At 40.5% G+C, this 18,758-nt stretch overlaps 1 protein-coding gene across 3 annotated transcripts in view; it reads left to right on the top strand.

Annotated features, from left to right (window-relative positions):
- Positions 1-18,758, top strand: part of cntln (centlein, centrosomal protein) — a 470,872-nt gene that overhangs the window by 68,782 nt on the left and 383,332 nt on the right. For all 3 annotated transcript variants that reach the window (XM_087995387.1, XM_087995398.1, XM_087995382.1), the window contains exons 4-6: positions 3,160-3,244; positions 13,292-13,426; positions 14,252-14,422. In XM_087995387.1, coding sequence (XP_087851513.1) covers positions 3,160-3,244; positions 13,292-13,426; positions 14,252-14,422 — 391 coding nt within the window. The remainder of the gene's footprint in view (positions 1-3,159; positions 3,245-13,291; positions 13,427-14,251; positions 14,423-18,758) is intronic.

Below are 18,758 nucleotides of genomic sequence, written 5' to 3'. Positions count from 1 at the left end.
CAGGTTCATAGTTCCTTGAAAGTAGAGTTGCAGTTAGACAAGATAGTGAAGAAGGCGTTTGGTATGGTTTCCTTTATTGGTGAGAGCATTGAGTATAGGAGTTGGGAAGTCATGCTGCAGCTGTACAGGGCATTGGTTAGGCCACATTTGGAATATTGCGTGCAATTCTCTTCTTCCTATCGGAAGGATTTTGTGAACCTTGAAAGAGTTCAGAAAAGATTTACAAGGATGTTGCCAGGGTTGTAGGATTTGAGCTATAGAGAGAGGCTGAATAGGATGGGGCTGTTTTCCCTGTAGCGTCGGAGGCTGAGGGGTGACATTATAGAGGTTTATAAAATCATGAGAGGCATGGATAGGATAAATAGACAAGGTCTTTTCCCTGGGGTGTGGGAGTCCAGACCGAGAGGGCAGAGGTTTAGGGTGAAAGGGGAAAGATATAAAAGGGACCTAAGGGGCAACCTTTTAACACAGAGGGTGCTAGGGATATGGAATCAGTTGCTAGAGTAAGTGGTGGAGGCTAGTACAATTGCACGTTTAAAAGCCATCTGTATGGGTATATGAATAGGAAGTGTTCAAAGGATATGGGCCAAGTGCTGGCAAATGGGACGAGATTGGGTTGGAATATCTGGTCGGCGTGGACAAGTTGGAGCGAAGGGTCTGTTTCCGTGCTGTACATCTCTATGACTCTGTGACACTTAGAATCAGTTCCCATCTTCAGTGTTGCACTTTGGAGTACATGGGCGCATTTTTTTGTAATGGTGCTACCAGACCACTTGGCATGCTGAGCCAAACATCACATGGATTGGAGCAGGGTGTCCCTCAGGGCATCTTGTTTATTCTTTTCGTGGTCATTCAGTTTCTGCTTACTTGGGTGTTTATAACATCTATGCTACACCTTTCCTTACCTTTCTTGCTGCCTGATTTAGAACTTGGGCTGACAGTACTGAGGTGTTGCCTTGCCATTTTTTGTTAGGAAGCTTGTCAAGGTGTTGGACATGTTACTGTACAGCATCATGTCAATGTCACACTTACAGTAAGTTGCAATAACTTACATGACAAGCATTCTGCATGTGCTTCAGCAAAATTACCATGTCTTAAGCCTGAGTGGAAAAGTTCTTGGATTCTTCAATGGCAGCTTTAGTCACAGGAGTCTTGTCACAGTCAGTCAAAGGGAACTTCCAATCTCAGTCCAGGGGCTTGCATATGGACTGTTGGCTCACCTTCCACCCTACCAACCTTCGCATAAATCCGACGACATTTCTGCCACCTCCAAATGGATTCCCACTACCAGGGATATATTTCTCTCCCCACCCATTTCCGCTTTCTGCAAAGACCGTTCCCTCTGTGATTACCTGGTCAGTTCCATGCCCCCCAACAACCCACCCTCCCTTCATGGCACCCTCCCATACCGCCGCAGGAGTTGCAAAACCTATGCCCACACCTCCCCCCTCACCTCTATCCAAGACCCCAAAGGAGCCTTCCACATCCATCAAAGTTTTACCTGCACATCCACCAATATCATTTATTGTATCTGTTGCTCCCGATGCGGTCTCCTCTACATTGGAGAGACTGGACGCCTCATAGCAGAGTGCTTTCGGGAACATCTCCGGGACACCTACATCAATCAACCCTACTGCCCTGTGGCCCAACATTCCAATTCCCCCTCCCATTCTGCCGAGGACATGCAGGTCCTGGGCCTCCTCCACTGTCGCTCCCTCACCACCCGATGCCTGGAGGAAGAATGCCTCATCTTCCGCCTTGGAACACTTCAACCCCAGGGCATCAATGTGAACTTCACCAATTTTCTCATTTCCCCTTCCCCCACCTCATCCCAGTTCCAACCTTCCAGCTCAGCACTGTCCCCATGACCTGTCCAACCTGCCTATCTTCCTTTCCACCTATCCACTCCACCCTCCTGTCTGACCTACCACCTTCACCCCCACCTCCATTCACCCATTTGTATTCTTTGATACCTTCTCCCATCCTCCTATCTGACTTATCACCTTCATCTCCACCTCCATCCAACCATTGTACTCTTTGCTACCTTTCCCCCACCCTCCTCTCTGACCTATCACCTTCATCCCCACCCCCATCTACCAATTGTACTCTTTGCTACCTTCATAGGGGTGAGTGGACCTGACCAGGTAGTTACGGAGGGAGCGGTCTTTGCAGAAAGCGGAAATGGTTGGGGAGGGAAATATATCCCTGGTGGTGGAGTCCGCTTAGAGATGGCGGAAATGTCGTCGGATGATGCGGTTTATGTGAAGGTTGGTAGGGTGGAAGGTGAGGACCAGGAGGGTTCTGTCCTCTTCTAGTTCTACTGACAGTAATCCAACAGGTGATGAAATAAGCTGGCAAAACCTATATGTGTGTGAGTTTTTCAATTGTAATGAAGTGCAACCTGTGCTTTCAGAAGCTTTTCTTTTTCATTCTCTTCCCACTACATGCACTATGAAAGACAGTTATAGGCTGGCAGTATTTGACTTGTTATATTGCTGTAAGTGTGTTGCAAGTGGAAGGAATTCTATGAGGACCCAAAAATGGTGCGTATTTCTGCTGTCACTGAATACACAGTCATGTGAATGGTGCACCATAGGAGTTTGAACGTATAGAATGAGGTGAACTGCAGAAAATTGTGTGACTAGCTAGATTTCTTTTTCTAGTTTCAAATTCTTGATTTAATAATAGTTCAGTGCTATATTTCACCTGTCAAAGTTGGGCCATTTTTCTTGCAAGTTTGTTGATAACTGAAATAGTTAAACTCAAATTATTACTTTTGAGGCTACGTTTTCAGTGTGGTACTGAGCAGAAATATATTGCCATTAATGAGTGCCTCATGTTCTGAATAACAACAATTCAATCAGAACTTTGCCCTTCTATTTATTACGGTTGGTTATGATCGGGCTGGATCCATGTACATCACTGGATATATTATGGTTAATTTACTGAAATTATTTGAAACAATGTAGCATATGTTTAGGATCTGATATTTATTTGTGTGGGCTTTTACACCATCTTAGAATAGTACAAGTTAACTCTTTAGGTAGAGTAATTATTTTGTCTTAATTTCCTAATGCATATTCCGGTTTTAATGGCTAAAAATACTTAATCTCATAGTGCTGCATTGTGACTAATGGCTATTTTTTCTTGTACTGAAAGGGAAAAATTGAAAGCTGAGGCCAAGGACAGAAGAGTTTTAGAGATCCTCCAAGCTAAAGATGACAAGATACAAGAACTTGAGCAGGTTAGAAACTGGCGAAGCTGTTACTTGTCTTGGGTACTGGAATGACCACTAGTTAGATATTTGTACTTTAAAGAAATGTGTTGATTGTCCATTATAAAATATTGAACATTTTCTGTTTTGGGCAATTGGTATGAAGTGATATTGTGAGAAGTATTAACCTTTGGGTTACTGACCTTGATGCCTATAGGATGATTTAGATCTGAACAGGTGGATGACAAGTAACACATTTCAGGTTTAGTTGGGCACTTTCATATTTCTTGAATTTACAAAAATAGAGTTTTATGCCAAGAAAAATAACAAAAGTCTGTTAAAGATGGGGAAACACCTAGAAACTAGTGCTGTCTGGCTAAATTTTGAGACTGTTTTTAATCAATACAGCTTCATCAATCAGTTACCTTTTCTATTCCTTTTGGAGATTTTTGTATCTAATGCTGAATGAACAGGAATCACATTTCAGACACTGAAGTTATATTGGTATTTTATATTTTGGTCAGTTGATTCCAGTTTTTCAGAATGTTTCCAATACTTCACACATGAATAACCATGTATTTTAACTTACGTTCCCTTGCTTTTAATAATACCTTTTTCTCTTGCCTTCCTGCTTTGCCTTCCACAGGTTACAGATTGCAGGATGCCACTTTTCATTTTGACATGACTTCTGTTATTTCATCTAAGAATTTTTAATTAGCTTTGTATTGATGTGCACACTAAATTCCAAACACTAAGCTTTTATTCTTGCACCTCTTAACTTTTTAATCCTCATCAACCAAGGAAACCCCACTGGGTTTATGAAATATTTCTTGTCTATCTCATTATCTGCATTTCAAAATCTTTGACTCACATTGTCGAGTGATACTAAACTCCCACTAGATTACTGAATAAAACTTGATCCAAATAGGGATAAAACCAGCATTTTCAAAACCCTTTTAAGTAATTCTCCCCCAAGGCAATTAATTACATCTCTAAGCAGTACCTTTAAATCTTTTACAGGTGTTTTCAAAATCTCAAGAATACAATTGTGTTTTTCAAGTTGCTCAACAGATCAAAGTAAAATGAAAATCATTGTTTGAAATGCATGTTGTACCTTTAACCCCGTCTGAATTGAATTATATATAATTTAATGTAATTTATTCCATCCTTCAAGTAAAAGAAAGATGGGAATAAATTACATCAAAATATATAAAATATTACGGTGCTGAAATTTGAATTGTGTATTGATTACAATGAGAATTGGCTTTAATGACTAGTAAAATTTATAATTGCGTCACTGAGGTTGTAAGGATCTGTTTAAAAGGGTAATCTATACACAATATTTTATTGCCTATTAGTTGAAAAAATAAATAACAAAACTTCTGTGTAAAGAAAAAAGAAACAAAGAAACTAATTTGGTGAAGAACTAGGTTGCCTGGTAATATAAATCATGTTGCCTGGTAATATAATTAATGTTTTTAAACTGTGGCATGAATCTGACTTTTCTAATCTTCAACATTTAATTTTTGTCATGTGAATGCAATTTCATAATAACCCACTTGTTTGATTTTGGGTATGTTGTAGAAAGGCTACAATGTGTGTTCCATTCTTTGATAGTTTATGGCAATTCTAATCAATTATGTGGGTAGTAGCTACTTTCTAACTGGTCTTAATCCTGACAACTTGTGTGATTTCATTTTGATGTTATGGTTTTATAATTATCACATGGCCAGTTTTGACTACACCTTTTTGATTCATTGGAGATTGAAATATTTAAAATGAATGTTAAGATAGTGCAGTGATGCAGTGCCCAAACTCCTCATGGAATGGTAGCGCATGGATTTCTGTTCTTGATCCCTCATGTTGCAAAGCTGAGAATGGTGATTTAAAATCCAGCTTTGAATAGAAAATTATAGGTAGAATCCTTAAGACTGCTTTTAGATAGCTGTTGGTGTCTGGCTGTACTGCAGCGGTGTCAGGAGCCTAAAAGCAGGTTTTCAGAATAAGCTTATGGTTGGTGATGGTGTGAGGTTCAAGGTGAAACAAAGATAAAAGAAGGACATTTGCTCTTATGGGACAAAACAAAAACTTCTTTTAAATAAGTATGTTGACTACCTTTGCCTTTGCTGCATTTGATAGACCAGAAAAGATTTTAGAATGGAAGTAAATTTTGCTTTATATCAATGTGTATTGGTAACATCTAAATTTGCATATAATATTTAAAATCTGAGTCCAGAAACTCTGAGTTATGTTGATTTTAAGATTGAGAAAACTGTGGGAAATGTTTTATTTGTCCAGTTTAGGAAAGTAACTGGAACAATTGTGCACACTATTCGTTATGCTGTATAAATGTTGTAATGAGTTTGATACTGCTTATGGAATTAAATTACGTTCACAATAATTTGATGCCTTTTAAGCTACCATTATGGCAAATGTTAGGCACTGTTTTTGAAGGTAGAAAATAGAATTTTTAAAAAGTCATATTGCTGTATGGGGTCAATCACAGTTGTAGAGAATAAAAAAAATGTCTTTCCCATTTACATGTCATTCTGTTATAACGTTTGTTTCATTATTGCGAATTCGCTGTAAACGCGATTGACAAATTGGGGACACTGTTTCTATAGTTCGAACGTGCTTTGGCTGTAACACGATTATGTCGTCAACATTTGAAGTGATGTTTCTAAAGTGCAATTTTTCTGTAATGCAGAGTTGCACAAGAACACAGCCATTGTGTTATGGAAGAAGTACCTATATAATTTTCTCAATAAAATTTAATAGAAAATATATTTAAATATGTTCCATAAATATTCTTTGTCACAGTTGACATAACTCCACAACAGCTGGTGTCTGAGCACCAAGTCACTCTTTAGTTACATGTGGAAAGTCCTTGACACTGGTTCAGTTCCCTCAGAGCATGCTTTCAGAGTGTCAGGATGTCTGACACTCCTTTTTGTATCTGTCATCAAGGGCCCCTTGATTGGGGTTTAATGGCCCTAATCAGGGAACTCATTGTCTATGATATCCACATGACTGACCTCATTAAAATCATGACATCTCTCCCATTCTGGGTCTGAGGATATAGGCTGGTCCGTTTTCTTGTAACGCCTCCTGTGGCATTTTAGTATCGAGTCAAGTTCCTTTGACTCTGCATCAGATACGGGTGGTTTTTGGCACAGAGAAGCTCGCCTCTTGCATCTGAGCGGCTTGGGAAAAATTCGCTCACTTCTCTCAGTTGCAATGATGTTGATGCAGCAGCATCTGCTGTGTCCATCTCAGATTCAGTCTCTTTAATGCTTTATGGCTCCTACCCAAATGTTTTAGGTCACTGACCTTGTGTGGACCAATGCTCATGTCCATGCAGGGCCATTTACGTGGACCAAATTTTGTCTCACCTCCACTCCCTATCTCTGGCCTCGGTGTGGGATCACCTCCCCATTAGCAACCCTGCTGGAGCTTTCCCTGTAGTTGCATGAGGGATTGTCCTACAATCAAATAGGAAGCAGTAGGCTGTTTTTTTAAGCCTGCTGTCAAACTTTGGGCTGCTGTTTCTGCCAGGCCACTGGTTGATGGGTAGTGTGGAGCTATTCTTATATGTCAAATCCCATTTGACTTCACAAAATATTCAAACTCCCTGCTGGTAAACAATGGCCCATTATCTGTGACCAACACATCTGGGAGTCCGTGTATTGAAAAAGGTGCCACCAGCTATAACTCCTCGCAAACATCTTCATTTTGGAGACCCCTGGATAATCCTGGTGGAGTTCAGCCAGTATCTAGTGGTGACCATTGCTCTGGACAATCACAAGAGATATTGACGAGAAGTTAGGTTGGTGCCCGATTTGAATACAGACATAGCTGTGTTGGTGGGGCAGTACCCAGAGTGCGTACAAGGGCAAAACTTGTCGCAAGCGATTCCTCCACATTCATGGGAATGGCTGAACTTGTTCACACATTGACCTCGCAGGTCCTTTCAGGAACTCATTGTTCTTAGTCATTGTGGATGCCCAATCAAAATGACTGGATGTACATCAAGCTCATTCATCAAATTTGGGGATGGCAATAGATTGCAATGTTCTGCGTGCATCTTTTGCAATACACAGACTCCGATAACGGGCCATTGTTTATCAACAGGGAATTTGAATATTTTCTAAAGTTGAAGAGTAATCATCGTATAAGGATATCACAGATAATGGGCCATTGTTTACCAGCAGGGAATTTGAATATTTCCTAAAGTCGAATGGTAATCGTCATATAAGGACAGCTCCATCCATCCATCATCCGATGGCCTGGCAGAAGGAACAGTCCAAACAGTCCAGACTTAAAGAAACAGCCTACACCTTCATTAGACACCAAACTGTCCTGGTTCCTATTTGATTATAGGACCATTCCTCATGCAACTACAAATATAGCTCCAGCATTATTGCTCATTGGAGAAGACTCTGCACCAGGTTAAATCTGATCTTCCCATACCTGGAGTTGGGGGTGTAATGGCATCAGGGATGTCAATGCCAGACACAATACTCCATGAAATGTGAGTGATAGTTTACTTCAGGGGACGAAGTAGAAACCACAGGAATGGCTCTGCATGGACAAGAGGCATGATTAGCGCGAGGTCAGGTCCAAGTGAGGTACAAAATTGGGTAGGTGCAACAGTCCTGATCAAGCTTGTGGACCAGATGAAAGCTGCAAACTTGCAAATGGTGCAGAAGCAAAATATGTCTGTCTCCCTGACTGCTTTACTAGTTGTTCCACACCGAGTGGGCTCACCCTCTCCGTTAAACATTGGAGATAATTTAGAAGCTAAGATGGAATTGGTGGATTTTGCCTCATCGACATCTTTGCTGACAGAAGAGGGGAGTGAATTTTTTCCAAGATGCTCTAAGCTTAAGAGGTGAATTACTTTGCATTACACTCTGTCTGAGACTAGGACCTGAGGGCACGACCTGAGGAAGCTGGATCAGTATCAAGCTTAATCATGAATAAGTGAGATTTTATTAATAATTCCGTGGATGACACAAAAATTGTTTGTGTAGCATATAGTGAGGAGAAAACTTTATACTAAGGAAGGTATATCTGGTCAAATGGGCAGAGCAGTGGAAGATGGAGTTCAATCCCGAAAAGTTTGAATGGATGCATTTTGGAAAGATTTACAGGCAATAGCTTACATAATGAATTTTGGGAGCCTGGGTGTTCCTGAGGATCAGATACATGAAGACAAAAGGACAGGTGGATAGAGAGGTTAAGAACGCATATGGGATACTTACCTCTATTTGTCAATTCATTGAATATAAGAGCTGGAATGTTATGTTAGAACTGTTGCATAGAACACTGGCAATAGAGCCCCACTGTTCCCAGTGTCATTGCAACAGTTAAAAAAAATGTAAAAGTGTGCAAAATTTCCCAGTTTATTTGGATCTAGTTTGACAAAAAAAAACAAAGAACAGGTTTCTGTATTTAACAAGAGTAACTATTTATTGCAAATAAAAAGATTCTAGTGTTATGGACCAAGCCCGATCTCTCAAAACATTTTTTAGCAGGTAGCCCAGACCTGTAACTTTGCTATTTGTTTAGGTAAGTGTATGGTGGATATTCCTGGAGTGAATTAGCTGGTTTAACTGCCAAGTTGTAAACAAACAGAATTTATTTACAAAATTACGGAATGAAACACAAAAGCAGAAAGTAGAATACTGGATAACTTATCCAATCCATAAACTCGATAGACTATCCCGACTTAATGATGCTGTTCCAAAAATACTTTCAACAGTCCCAATAAACACATCCCTTAGCACAAAGAGTAAAAATGAAACAAATCAGGCTTATAGGATTGAAGTTACCTGGCTGGACTTGCCCCAGCAACCTTTCTTCACACACACTGCTGCTGAACTGAATCAAAAACTCTAAGCTAACTGAAGGCTCACGACACAGCTAACTGACCGCTCCCCTTTGATTATACTGTTTTTTTTTAAGACATGAAAGCCTTTGCCTGGAGGCATTATCTCTTAATGGTAAACAAAAAGGACCCCAATAAATCTTTCAAACCCAGCCTAGTTGGAGCCTGGCCAATTACCCCGCTCCAGGAAAACAAACTCGAGAGCATAGTGCCTTGTAAAAAGACCAAGATTGTGACACTAGCTATCGATAAAACAATTATGGACGTCAATATATAACTTCACAAGTTAAAACTTGAACCCCTTACAGATCTCTCCCTGCACACATAAGAGACCCACATTGACAGGAAAAAAAACCACCTGCCTGATGGACACAGAATAACAGTGAGAGGGCAGTTTAATGGTCGCTTCTTTTTGTTCTGATTGTCCTTTTCTCTTGTCAGGATGGCTGCCCCTTGATTCTTATTTTCCATACTTGCATTTGCTTGCAGAAAATACGGGTGGCTGTTCAGGTATACAAAATGTCTGTCTTTACTGGGTAAGAGCCACAGCTTAGAGCAACTGCTGAGGGAAAAAATGAATTGACATTCCTCAGTTTTATACTGCAGAGGAAAGAGATAACTGCTGTACTTGGGAGATGGCTTTTCCCTGACATTGATACCTAAGGGTTTAATTTACCTGGGAGCCAATCATATAGTTGTAAATAAGACCATAGTATAGAGGAGCTGAAGTAGACCTTTTAGCCTACTAAGTCTGTTCCACCATTCAGTGAGATCATGGCTGATCTGGTCATCGTCACCTCCACTTTTTGTGCCTTTACCCCATCACCCTTGATTCTGTTACTAATTAAAAATCTAAAATACTGTGTGCAGTTTTGGTCCCTTTACCTGAGCAAAGACATAATTGCCATAGAGGTTTACCAGACTGGAATGGTGTGACAATCTGATGAAGAGATTTTAGGAAATGGGACTTGTCTTCTTCAGTGGTTAAAAAAATGAGTTGTGACCTCATTGAAATTTACAAAACTGGTTAAATGGATAGACAGGCTTGAAGTTTAGATGGTTCCCCTGGTTGGGCCTGTTACAGCCAGTATACCATTAGACTGTAAAATGTGGGAGCAAAGAATATTCGATTTGAATCCACACTGCCATTCAATGAGTTCATGGCTAATTTTATAATCCTTAACTCCACTTTCCTGCCTTTTCCTCATAATCTTTGATTCCCTTACTGATTGAAAAATTATTCATCTCAGCCTTAAATATACTTTATGATCGAACCTCAACAGCCCTCTGTGGTAAAACAAATTCACAACCTTTGAAGAAATTCCTTCTCATGTTTGTTATGAATATGTAATTCCCTATACTGAGATTAGACTTTTCCACAAGGGGAAGCAACTTTTCTGCATTGATTCTGTCAAGCCCTCAAAGGATCGTCTTAATAAAGTCATTGAGTTAAGTGTCATGCAACACAAAAGAGGCCCGTCAGCCTATCAAATCTGCACCAACCTATCCACACTAATCCCACTTTCCAGCACTCAGCTCATAGCTTTGATTGTTATGGAATTTCAAGTGCTCCTTAATGTTCATTTTCAAGGCTGTGAGGTTTCCTGCCTCTATTACCCTCCTAGGCTCTGCATTCCAGATTCACACCACCCTCTGGATGAAAAGAAGTTTCCTTAAGAATTGAAGGATCCCTGGAAGATTATTACCAGTATATTCACTATCTCTGCAGCTACTTCCTCCGCTATCCGAGAATGAATCCTATCAGGTCCATAGAACTTGTTGGTCTTTTGCCTTATTAGTTTCCCTGACACTTTTTCTCGAGTGATAGCCATTTGTTTCCTTTTCTCTTTTTGCCTCATGAGTAATTTAGTAATTTTGGAATGCTGTTAATGTCTTCTACTGTGAAGACTGATGCAAAGTAATCTATTCACTCCTTTGCCATTTTGTGGTTCTCCATGATCATTTTCCCAGCCTCAATCTCTATGTCTCTTATGTTCACTTTGGCTTCTCTTTTCCTTTTGACACATTTAAAGATGCTCCTGCTTTTTGAATTGATATTAGATGCAGTTTTCCAATCAAAGTTTGTTGTCTCCCTCTTTATTATTTTCTGGTCTTCTTTTGTTGGGTTTTTAAAACTTTCCTAATCCTCTGATGCCCTACTAATCTTTGCCATATTATATGGTTTTTCTTTCAATCTAATGCTTGACTTCTGTCCTTTCTAGAATCCTTCTTATTCATCAGAATATGTCTTTGCAGACAGGAGATTTCTGTCATCGATAACTAGTCACTAGTCCACTAGTGACAAACAGTCACTTATTGCTGGTCGAAGCTCCATTTGTGCACAGCTGCTTAGCTGAGGCTAGTCATAGAGTCATAGAGATGTACAGCATGGAAACAGACCCTTCGGTCCAACCCATCCATGCCGACCAGATATCCCAACCCAATCTGCTAGCACCCGGCCCATATCCCTCCAAATGCTTCCTATTCATATACCCATCCAAATGCCTTTTAAATGTTACAATTGTTCTAGCCTCCACCACTTCCTCCGGCAGCTCATTCCATACATGTCCTGCATGAAAAAGTTGCCCCTTAGGTCTCTTTTATATCTTTCCCCTCTCACCCTACTAGTCTTTCATTGCTGCTTAAACAAGCAGTTATTTTTACACTTACAATAATTACCACGTGATGTGCTTTTGAAAATAATACTTGTCCAATACTTAGATTTTAAAACAGTTCTTTTCCCATTTTAATCTACAATAAAAAGGCCTTTATGCTGTATGGAGGCATAGGCTAGACTGCAGCTGGAGTGCTGTGTGCCTTTCTGGTCATTATGGCATGGAAAATATATGATGGCACTGGAGAGGGTGCAGAGGTGATACACAGGGATGTTGCTCAGGCTGGAATGTTTCACTTATGAAGAAAGGCTACATAAGTTAGGGTTATTTTTATTGGAGCAGAAAAGGCTTTTGGGGGCGGGGGGGGGGGGGGGGGTGCGGCTCATTAAGTTATGAAGGACATAAATTGAATTGCGAGAAAGAAACTTTTCCTGTTAGTCGAGGGGTCCTATCAGGAAAGGGCAGGAGGTTTCGAGTGAATTTTAGGAGAAATATTTTCACCCAGAGGGTGCTGGGTGTCTGGAATTCATTGCATGAAAGGCTGGCAGAAGCAAGAACCGCTACAATATTTAAGCAGTATTTAGATGAGTACTTGAAATGCTGTGGCATATCAGGCTACACGCCAAGTTTGGGAAATAGGATTCGAGTAGATAAGTGATTAATCTGACAGACTTGATGGACTGAAGGGCCTATTTCCGTGTTGTGTAACTCTATTACTATGATTATTATTCCATGTGGAAAATCTCTTCTGGTCTAAATTTACCTTTGTGGAGGGTCACTGAATTTCAAAGTAGTTTATAGAAGGTGAAGTGTTTTCAGTCATGTCCAAGAGCCATGATATACTCATGATGAGCAGCAATTTGTTTCTTCTTACCTCGTTCACTTGGTTTTTACTGAGCAAACTGAGCAACATAACACCAAAAAATGGTATTTACCCTTTAGCAAGATCCTAAATATTTAGATGGATTTAATTGAAAATAAATTCCATGTTTTACAAACTGAATTCAGGCCTCATTGGCATATCAACAGAGCAGAATCCCATATGGAGGTGTAATGTGTCCTTTCTTGCCATGAGATATTTTAAAATGCCTATTTATCATTTGTAAGATGCATACCATTCAGAAAAAAAAGATGCAATTAATGGCTCATTGATAAAACATAATTCAGTTCTTCCATACAAATTATTGTACATATGTTTAAATATGTTTACTTATGATACAATAATGTGCTTTATGTGCCATTTAATTCCTTTGTTGTCCAGATTTCATCAAAACAGTCACCTCTAGCTTTTCAATGGCAGGATAATTCCCTTATGTACATGAGAGTTTTACTTAAGAACATTTTTCATGCAAACTGTTCAAACTTCAGTTCCCTGTTGCATCAATTTTCATTTCAAGGTGTCAGCTGCAGTAGCACACAGTGCCACAGACCTGTTAACTATTACCAAGGGCAAATCTGATTTGAAAAAGCTTGTTCTTTAATTATTAATGTTTGAGTAATATTATGACTATCATTAGTGAAGTCTGATCTCATTTCGAAATGCTCCTATGTTCTTTTTGATGTCCTCAACAGCAGGTTAGATGCCAACAGAAGGAAATAAACAACCTAATTCAACGGAAAATTGCTGTCGATGACAACATTGCATCAGTGCAGAAGGAAGTGACTGATTTGAAGGAAAAGCTCAAGAAGAAAAGCCAGGATTGTAAGGTATATAGACTTATACATCAAGACCCTCACCAATTTCAAGTTTTGGAAGTTTCATTTTAGCTCTCAGAATTAAAGTTGTATTATAAAATCATATATTCCATGTCACCTTGCTGTCTGTTTTAACATTATTGTCCAAATTACAGTACAATGATTTTGGTCAAGGATTTTCAATTTTTATTTTGTTTCCGTTTGTATTCAAAAGTATTTGTGAACAAATTTTATTATAGGTTTGGCAAAATATTAGTAGTTTTTGGGCAGATATTCATATCCTCTATCCCAGCCACTAAAGCTCTGGATGCTTTGTGACATTCCAAATGACATTCTTACAAGGAAAAGTGCCTTAGGTCTAGAAGCACTTTAAAGCTTTGTGGTTTTATGCTGTGAGCAAAACTCTGAGAAAGCATGTTAAAAGCTCAGAATCTTAGCATTATAACTTTCTCGATAAATAGTTAATGATGGATATGGAGCAAAGAAGTAGGAGTGTGAAGATGTGGCTTCTCCTAATTAGATTCTGATGGGACTTGCATTATTAATTGATAAGGACAGTGCCTGAAAGATTGTATTTTTGTGGGTCTCAAGAATGGCTGGGGACAGCATCAAAGGCAGTTTAATCAATTAATGGGCTCCTGTAAATGTACTGTCATTAAAGCTGTCATTCAAGTAAAATATGCCCCTTCTACCTGCTTGAATGGAGACCAAAAAAAGGCAACAGGTTGACTTCACATGCCAACTACCTAGGGGTGCTCTGTGTACAAACCAAAAAAAAATGTTCACTTGTTAATTCACGCATTTGTTATTTGACCTATTTGGTGCACTTGCACACAGGATGCTAAAGAACGTGCAATGAAGGTTGAGGAGAAAACTAGTCTGCTTCTGAAAAATCTGGAGGAAGAAAAGCAGGGATTAAGCGTACGCTGCTCTGACCTGCTAAATGACCTGGAGAAGCAGGCAGCCCAGTGGAAGGAAGAGAAGTCTGACATTGACTCCAAAGTAAAGGTACGAGAAGGGACTCTTGGGTAAGATTTCACAAGATGCTTTCATCTGTATTGACTTCATGGAATTTTCTTTAATAACAGTCACATTGTCGAATGTACCCCATGGGCCTCGTGTTCATTTAAATTCATTCACTTAAAACCCATAGCTTTTAAAAAATTAATACTGCAAAGTGGAAAACCAACTGAAAATATTATATTAGAAATCACATATGTCTCATTGTTAATATAACATGGTCCCATTATCATTTCATCTTGACACAATATTATTACTTTCAAAGCAATAGAGACCTTCTGAGCTACTGAAATGTGTATCATAGTAACTTTTCCTCTTGACTTACCAGATGATTGAACTCCACATTCACATGCACAAAACTTAGTCTTAAAGGAGTACTAGAGCTAATGTTTAAAAGATAGAACCCTCTGTGGTTTACTCACAGACATGCTCCTTTGAAAAGCACAATAAATAATATCTATACTGCAGTGTTGTAAAGGAGCAAAGTTTGATGTTGCAATGCTTCCTCAAATTGAATTACATTTTAGGCAGGATGACTGAGGGCTGTACACAATGATATTTTGGAAATTATAGTGTAGCTATAGGAATTTACATAGGTAAGGAACTGAGGCAAAAAAACTGGAAGCATAATTTTATTTAGTGGTATATAACATAGTTGGACAGTGTATGCTGAGTCCATCAGGAAGGATGCAGGTCTGAGAGGGTGACTGTTCCAGGCAGCAGAGGCCCTCAGGTCAAGGCCTCCCTGTACATGGATGATATTGTCGTTTTCTGCTCAGTGTGCAGATTCATGAGCATCTGACTTTGAACTGACTTCGGGAGCTAAGATAAATTGAGGCAAGAGCAAGGCGATGTTCTTTGAGAACTGGACTAACCGATCTTTTATCCCCTTCACCATCAGGGACATCTCACTTGAAGGTTAGAGAGTCATAAAGACAGAGAGAAGTACTGCACGATAACAGACACTTCAGTCCAACCGTCCATGTCGACCAGATATCCTAAATTAATCTAGTCCCATTTGCTACCACTTGGTCCATATCCCTCTAAACCCTTCCTATTCATATACCCATCCAGATGGATTTTAAATGCTGCAATTGTACCAGTCTCCACCACTTCCTCTGGCAGCTCATTCCAAACATGCACCACCCTCTGCGTGAAAAGGTTGTCCTTTAGGTCTCTTTTATATCTTTCCCCTCTCATCCTAAATCAATGCCCTCTAGCTCTGGACATCCCACCCCAGGGAAAAGACTTTGTCTATTTATCCTGTCCATGTCCCTCATGATTTCATAAACCTCTATAAGGTCACCTTTCAACCTCCGATGCTGCAGGGAAAACATCCCCAGCCTATTTAGCCTCTCTCTATAGCTCAAATCCTCCAACATTACAACATCATTATAAATCTTTTCTGAACCCTTTCAAGTTTCATAACATCCTTCCGATGGGAAGGAGACCAGAATTGCACACAATATTCCAAAAGTGGCCGAACCAATGTCCTGTACAGCTGCAACGTGACCTCCCAACTCCTATACTCAATGCTCTGCTCAATAAAGGAAAGCACACCAAATGCCTTCTTCATTATCCTGTCTACCTGTGACTCCATTTTCAAGGAACTATGAATCTGTACTCCAAGGTTGCTTTGTTCAGCAATATTCCCGAAGACCTTGCCATTCGGAGAGGCTTGGACGTGCTTAAAAATGTGGGAGCAGCATTTCGCCAAGCTGAGGCAGAAACTGGGCCTTTGAGAGCACTGCTCCCTGTCCATTGCTGGTAAAAACACAGTCATCAGGTGTGAGGCACTCTCTCTGTTGTATATGATGCATCTCTGGCCCATCCCGAGGACCTGTGCTGTTGCAGTCACTTGATCTCTCTTCCACTTCATCTGGAGGTCTAAGATCGTCCATGTCTGCAGGGACACCATGTACAAAACTCTGGATAAGGGAGGAGAAGAACATACCCCAAACTGCAACCAAAAGAGAAAATGCTGGAAAATGTCAGCAGGTCTGGCAGCATCTGTAAGGAGAGAAAAGAGCTGACATTTTGAGTCTAAGTGACCCTTTGTCAAAGTGAAAAAAAAGGGGAGAAATAGAGAGGTTGAGAGAATACTAGGCTGAGAGAAAGTGAGTCATGGCTCCAGAAGCAAAGGTAGCAATAAAGAGGTGATAATGACAGTGCAGAGAGAGATTATAGGGAGATTAGGATCTTGAATGACTAAGGCTGAAGCCGGTGCTATGTGACAAAATATGTGGGGGATGGGGGAATGGGTGAAGCAGAGGCAAAATGGAAAACAGGGGAGAAGGGTAGCAAAGGGGGAAGAGGAGAGGAAAAAGGTGACGAGAGAGTGGGAAGCGAGAGAAAGAGAGACAATCAAGAAATAGGAGGTGCAGAACAGTGGAAAAAATATTTAAAAAATAAATAAAATAAATAAAAATAAAATTACGGAGCGGAATGAAAACAGAGGGGTCAAGATGGGATAATCATCATCTGAAGTTGTTGAATTTAATGTTGAGACCGGCAGGCTGTAACGTGCCTAGTCGGAAGATGAGCTGCTGTTCCTCCAGTTTGCGTTGAGCTTCACTGGAACACTGCAGCAGGCCAAGGACAGACATGTGGGCATGGGAGCAGGATTGTGTGTTGAAGTGGCAAGCCACGGAAGGTCCGGGACCTGATTGCGTACAGACCAAAGGTGCTCAGCAAAGAGGAGGAGATGAAGCAGTCATGGTCAAATGTAGTATCAATGCATTTGAATAAGATCCAGTTCCCAAATTAGAATCTATGTGGTTGGAGGTGAGAACAGAATGGGAACAGTGACCTTATTGTAGACCGCCAAATAATGGGGAGAAAAGAACATTTGTAGGGATATTATGGAAATCTAGTCAAATAGGGTTGTGATAGTTAGTGATTTTTAATTACCCTAGGGTGGATTGGGAAAACTGTAGAATGTAGGGCAAGGGAAGGGAGAAATTCCTGTAATGTGTGCTGGAAAACTTTCTGGAACAGTACATTCCTAGTCCTATCAGGGAGTGGTCTGTGCTGGATCTGGTCCTTGGAAATGAGGCAGGCCAAAGATTAGTGAAGGATAGAGTATGGCCCACAAATAATAAGGAGAAAGTGAGGTCTGCAGATGCTGGAGATCAGAGATGGAAATGTGTTGCTGGAAAAGCGCAGCAGGTCAGGCAGCATCTGGGGAACAGGAGAATCGACGTTTCGGGCATTAGCCCTTCTTCAGTTCTGAAGAAGGGCTAATGCCCGAAACGTCGATTCTCCTGTTCCCCAGATGCTGCCTGACCTGCTGCGCTTTTCCAGCAACACATTTCCATCCCACAAATAATAAGCAGGGTAAGCTATTCACTGAAGCAAAGGATATGGTAGAGGTACTAAATGAATATTTGGCTGTTGTCTTTACCACATTAGAACATAGAACATAGAACAATACAGCACAGAACAGGCCCTTCGGCCCACGATGTTGTGCCGAACATTTGTCCTAGCTTAAGCACCCATCCATGTACCTATCCAATTGCCGCTTAAAGGTCACCAAAGATTCTGACTCTACCACTCCCACAGGCAGCGCATTCCATGCCCCCACCACTCTCTTGGTAAAGAACCCACCCCTGACATCTCCCCTATACCTTCCACCCTTCACCTTAAATTTATGTCCCCTTGTAACACTCTCAAGATGATGATGATAATGGCCTAATTGAGAACATGGCTGTTGAGCAACTGAATTATATAATGTTAGATAAAGAAAAGGTGTGAAAAAGGCTGGAAGTCCACCAGGTCGAGACTTCAACAGGCCCAGATGGAATGCATTCTAGCTTGCTGGGAAAGTTAGAGAGCAAATAGTTGAGCCATTGACAGAACATTTTTAGGCCTTTCTGAAGGCAGGATTAGTCCTGGATTGGATGATTGCAAATGTGACACCATTGTTTAAAATCACACAATATCAGGCCATAGTTCAACAGGTTTATTTGGAAGCACTATCTTTTGGAACACAGCTCCTTTTTCAGGTGATTGTGGAGTATAAGATCGCAAGACACAGAATTTATAGCAATATTTTAAGATCGTAAGTTATGGAATTTATAGCACAGACTATAACCTGGTGTGTTGTCTGATATTTGATTTTGTACACCCCAATCCAACATCAGCATCTCCAAATCCTGAACATTGTGGTTAGCACTGTTGCCTCACAGTGCCAGGAACCCGGGTTCAATTCCCGCCTCGGGCAACTGTCTGTGTGGAGTTTGCACCTTCTCCCCGTGTCTGCTCCCGGTGCTCTGGTTTCTTCCTACAGTCCAAAGATGTGCAGGTTAGGTGAATTGGCCATGGT

This window comes from Chiloscyllium plagiosum, unplaced genomic scaffold (genome assembly GCF_037043375.1).
Source record: "Chiloscyllium plagiosum isolate Xiang-an unplaced genomic scaffold, Cpla_swu_hap1 HiC_scaffold_2, whole genome shotgun sequence".
NCBI classification, from domain to species: Eukaryota; Metazoa; Chordata; class Chondrichthyes; order Orectolobiformes; family Hemiscylliidae; genus Chiloscyllium; species Chiloscyllium plagiosum.
The sequence above is the reverse complement of the archived record's forward strand: the minus strand, read 5'-3'. Positions and strand labels throughout refer to the sequence as shown.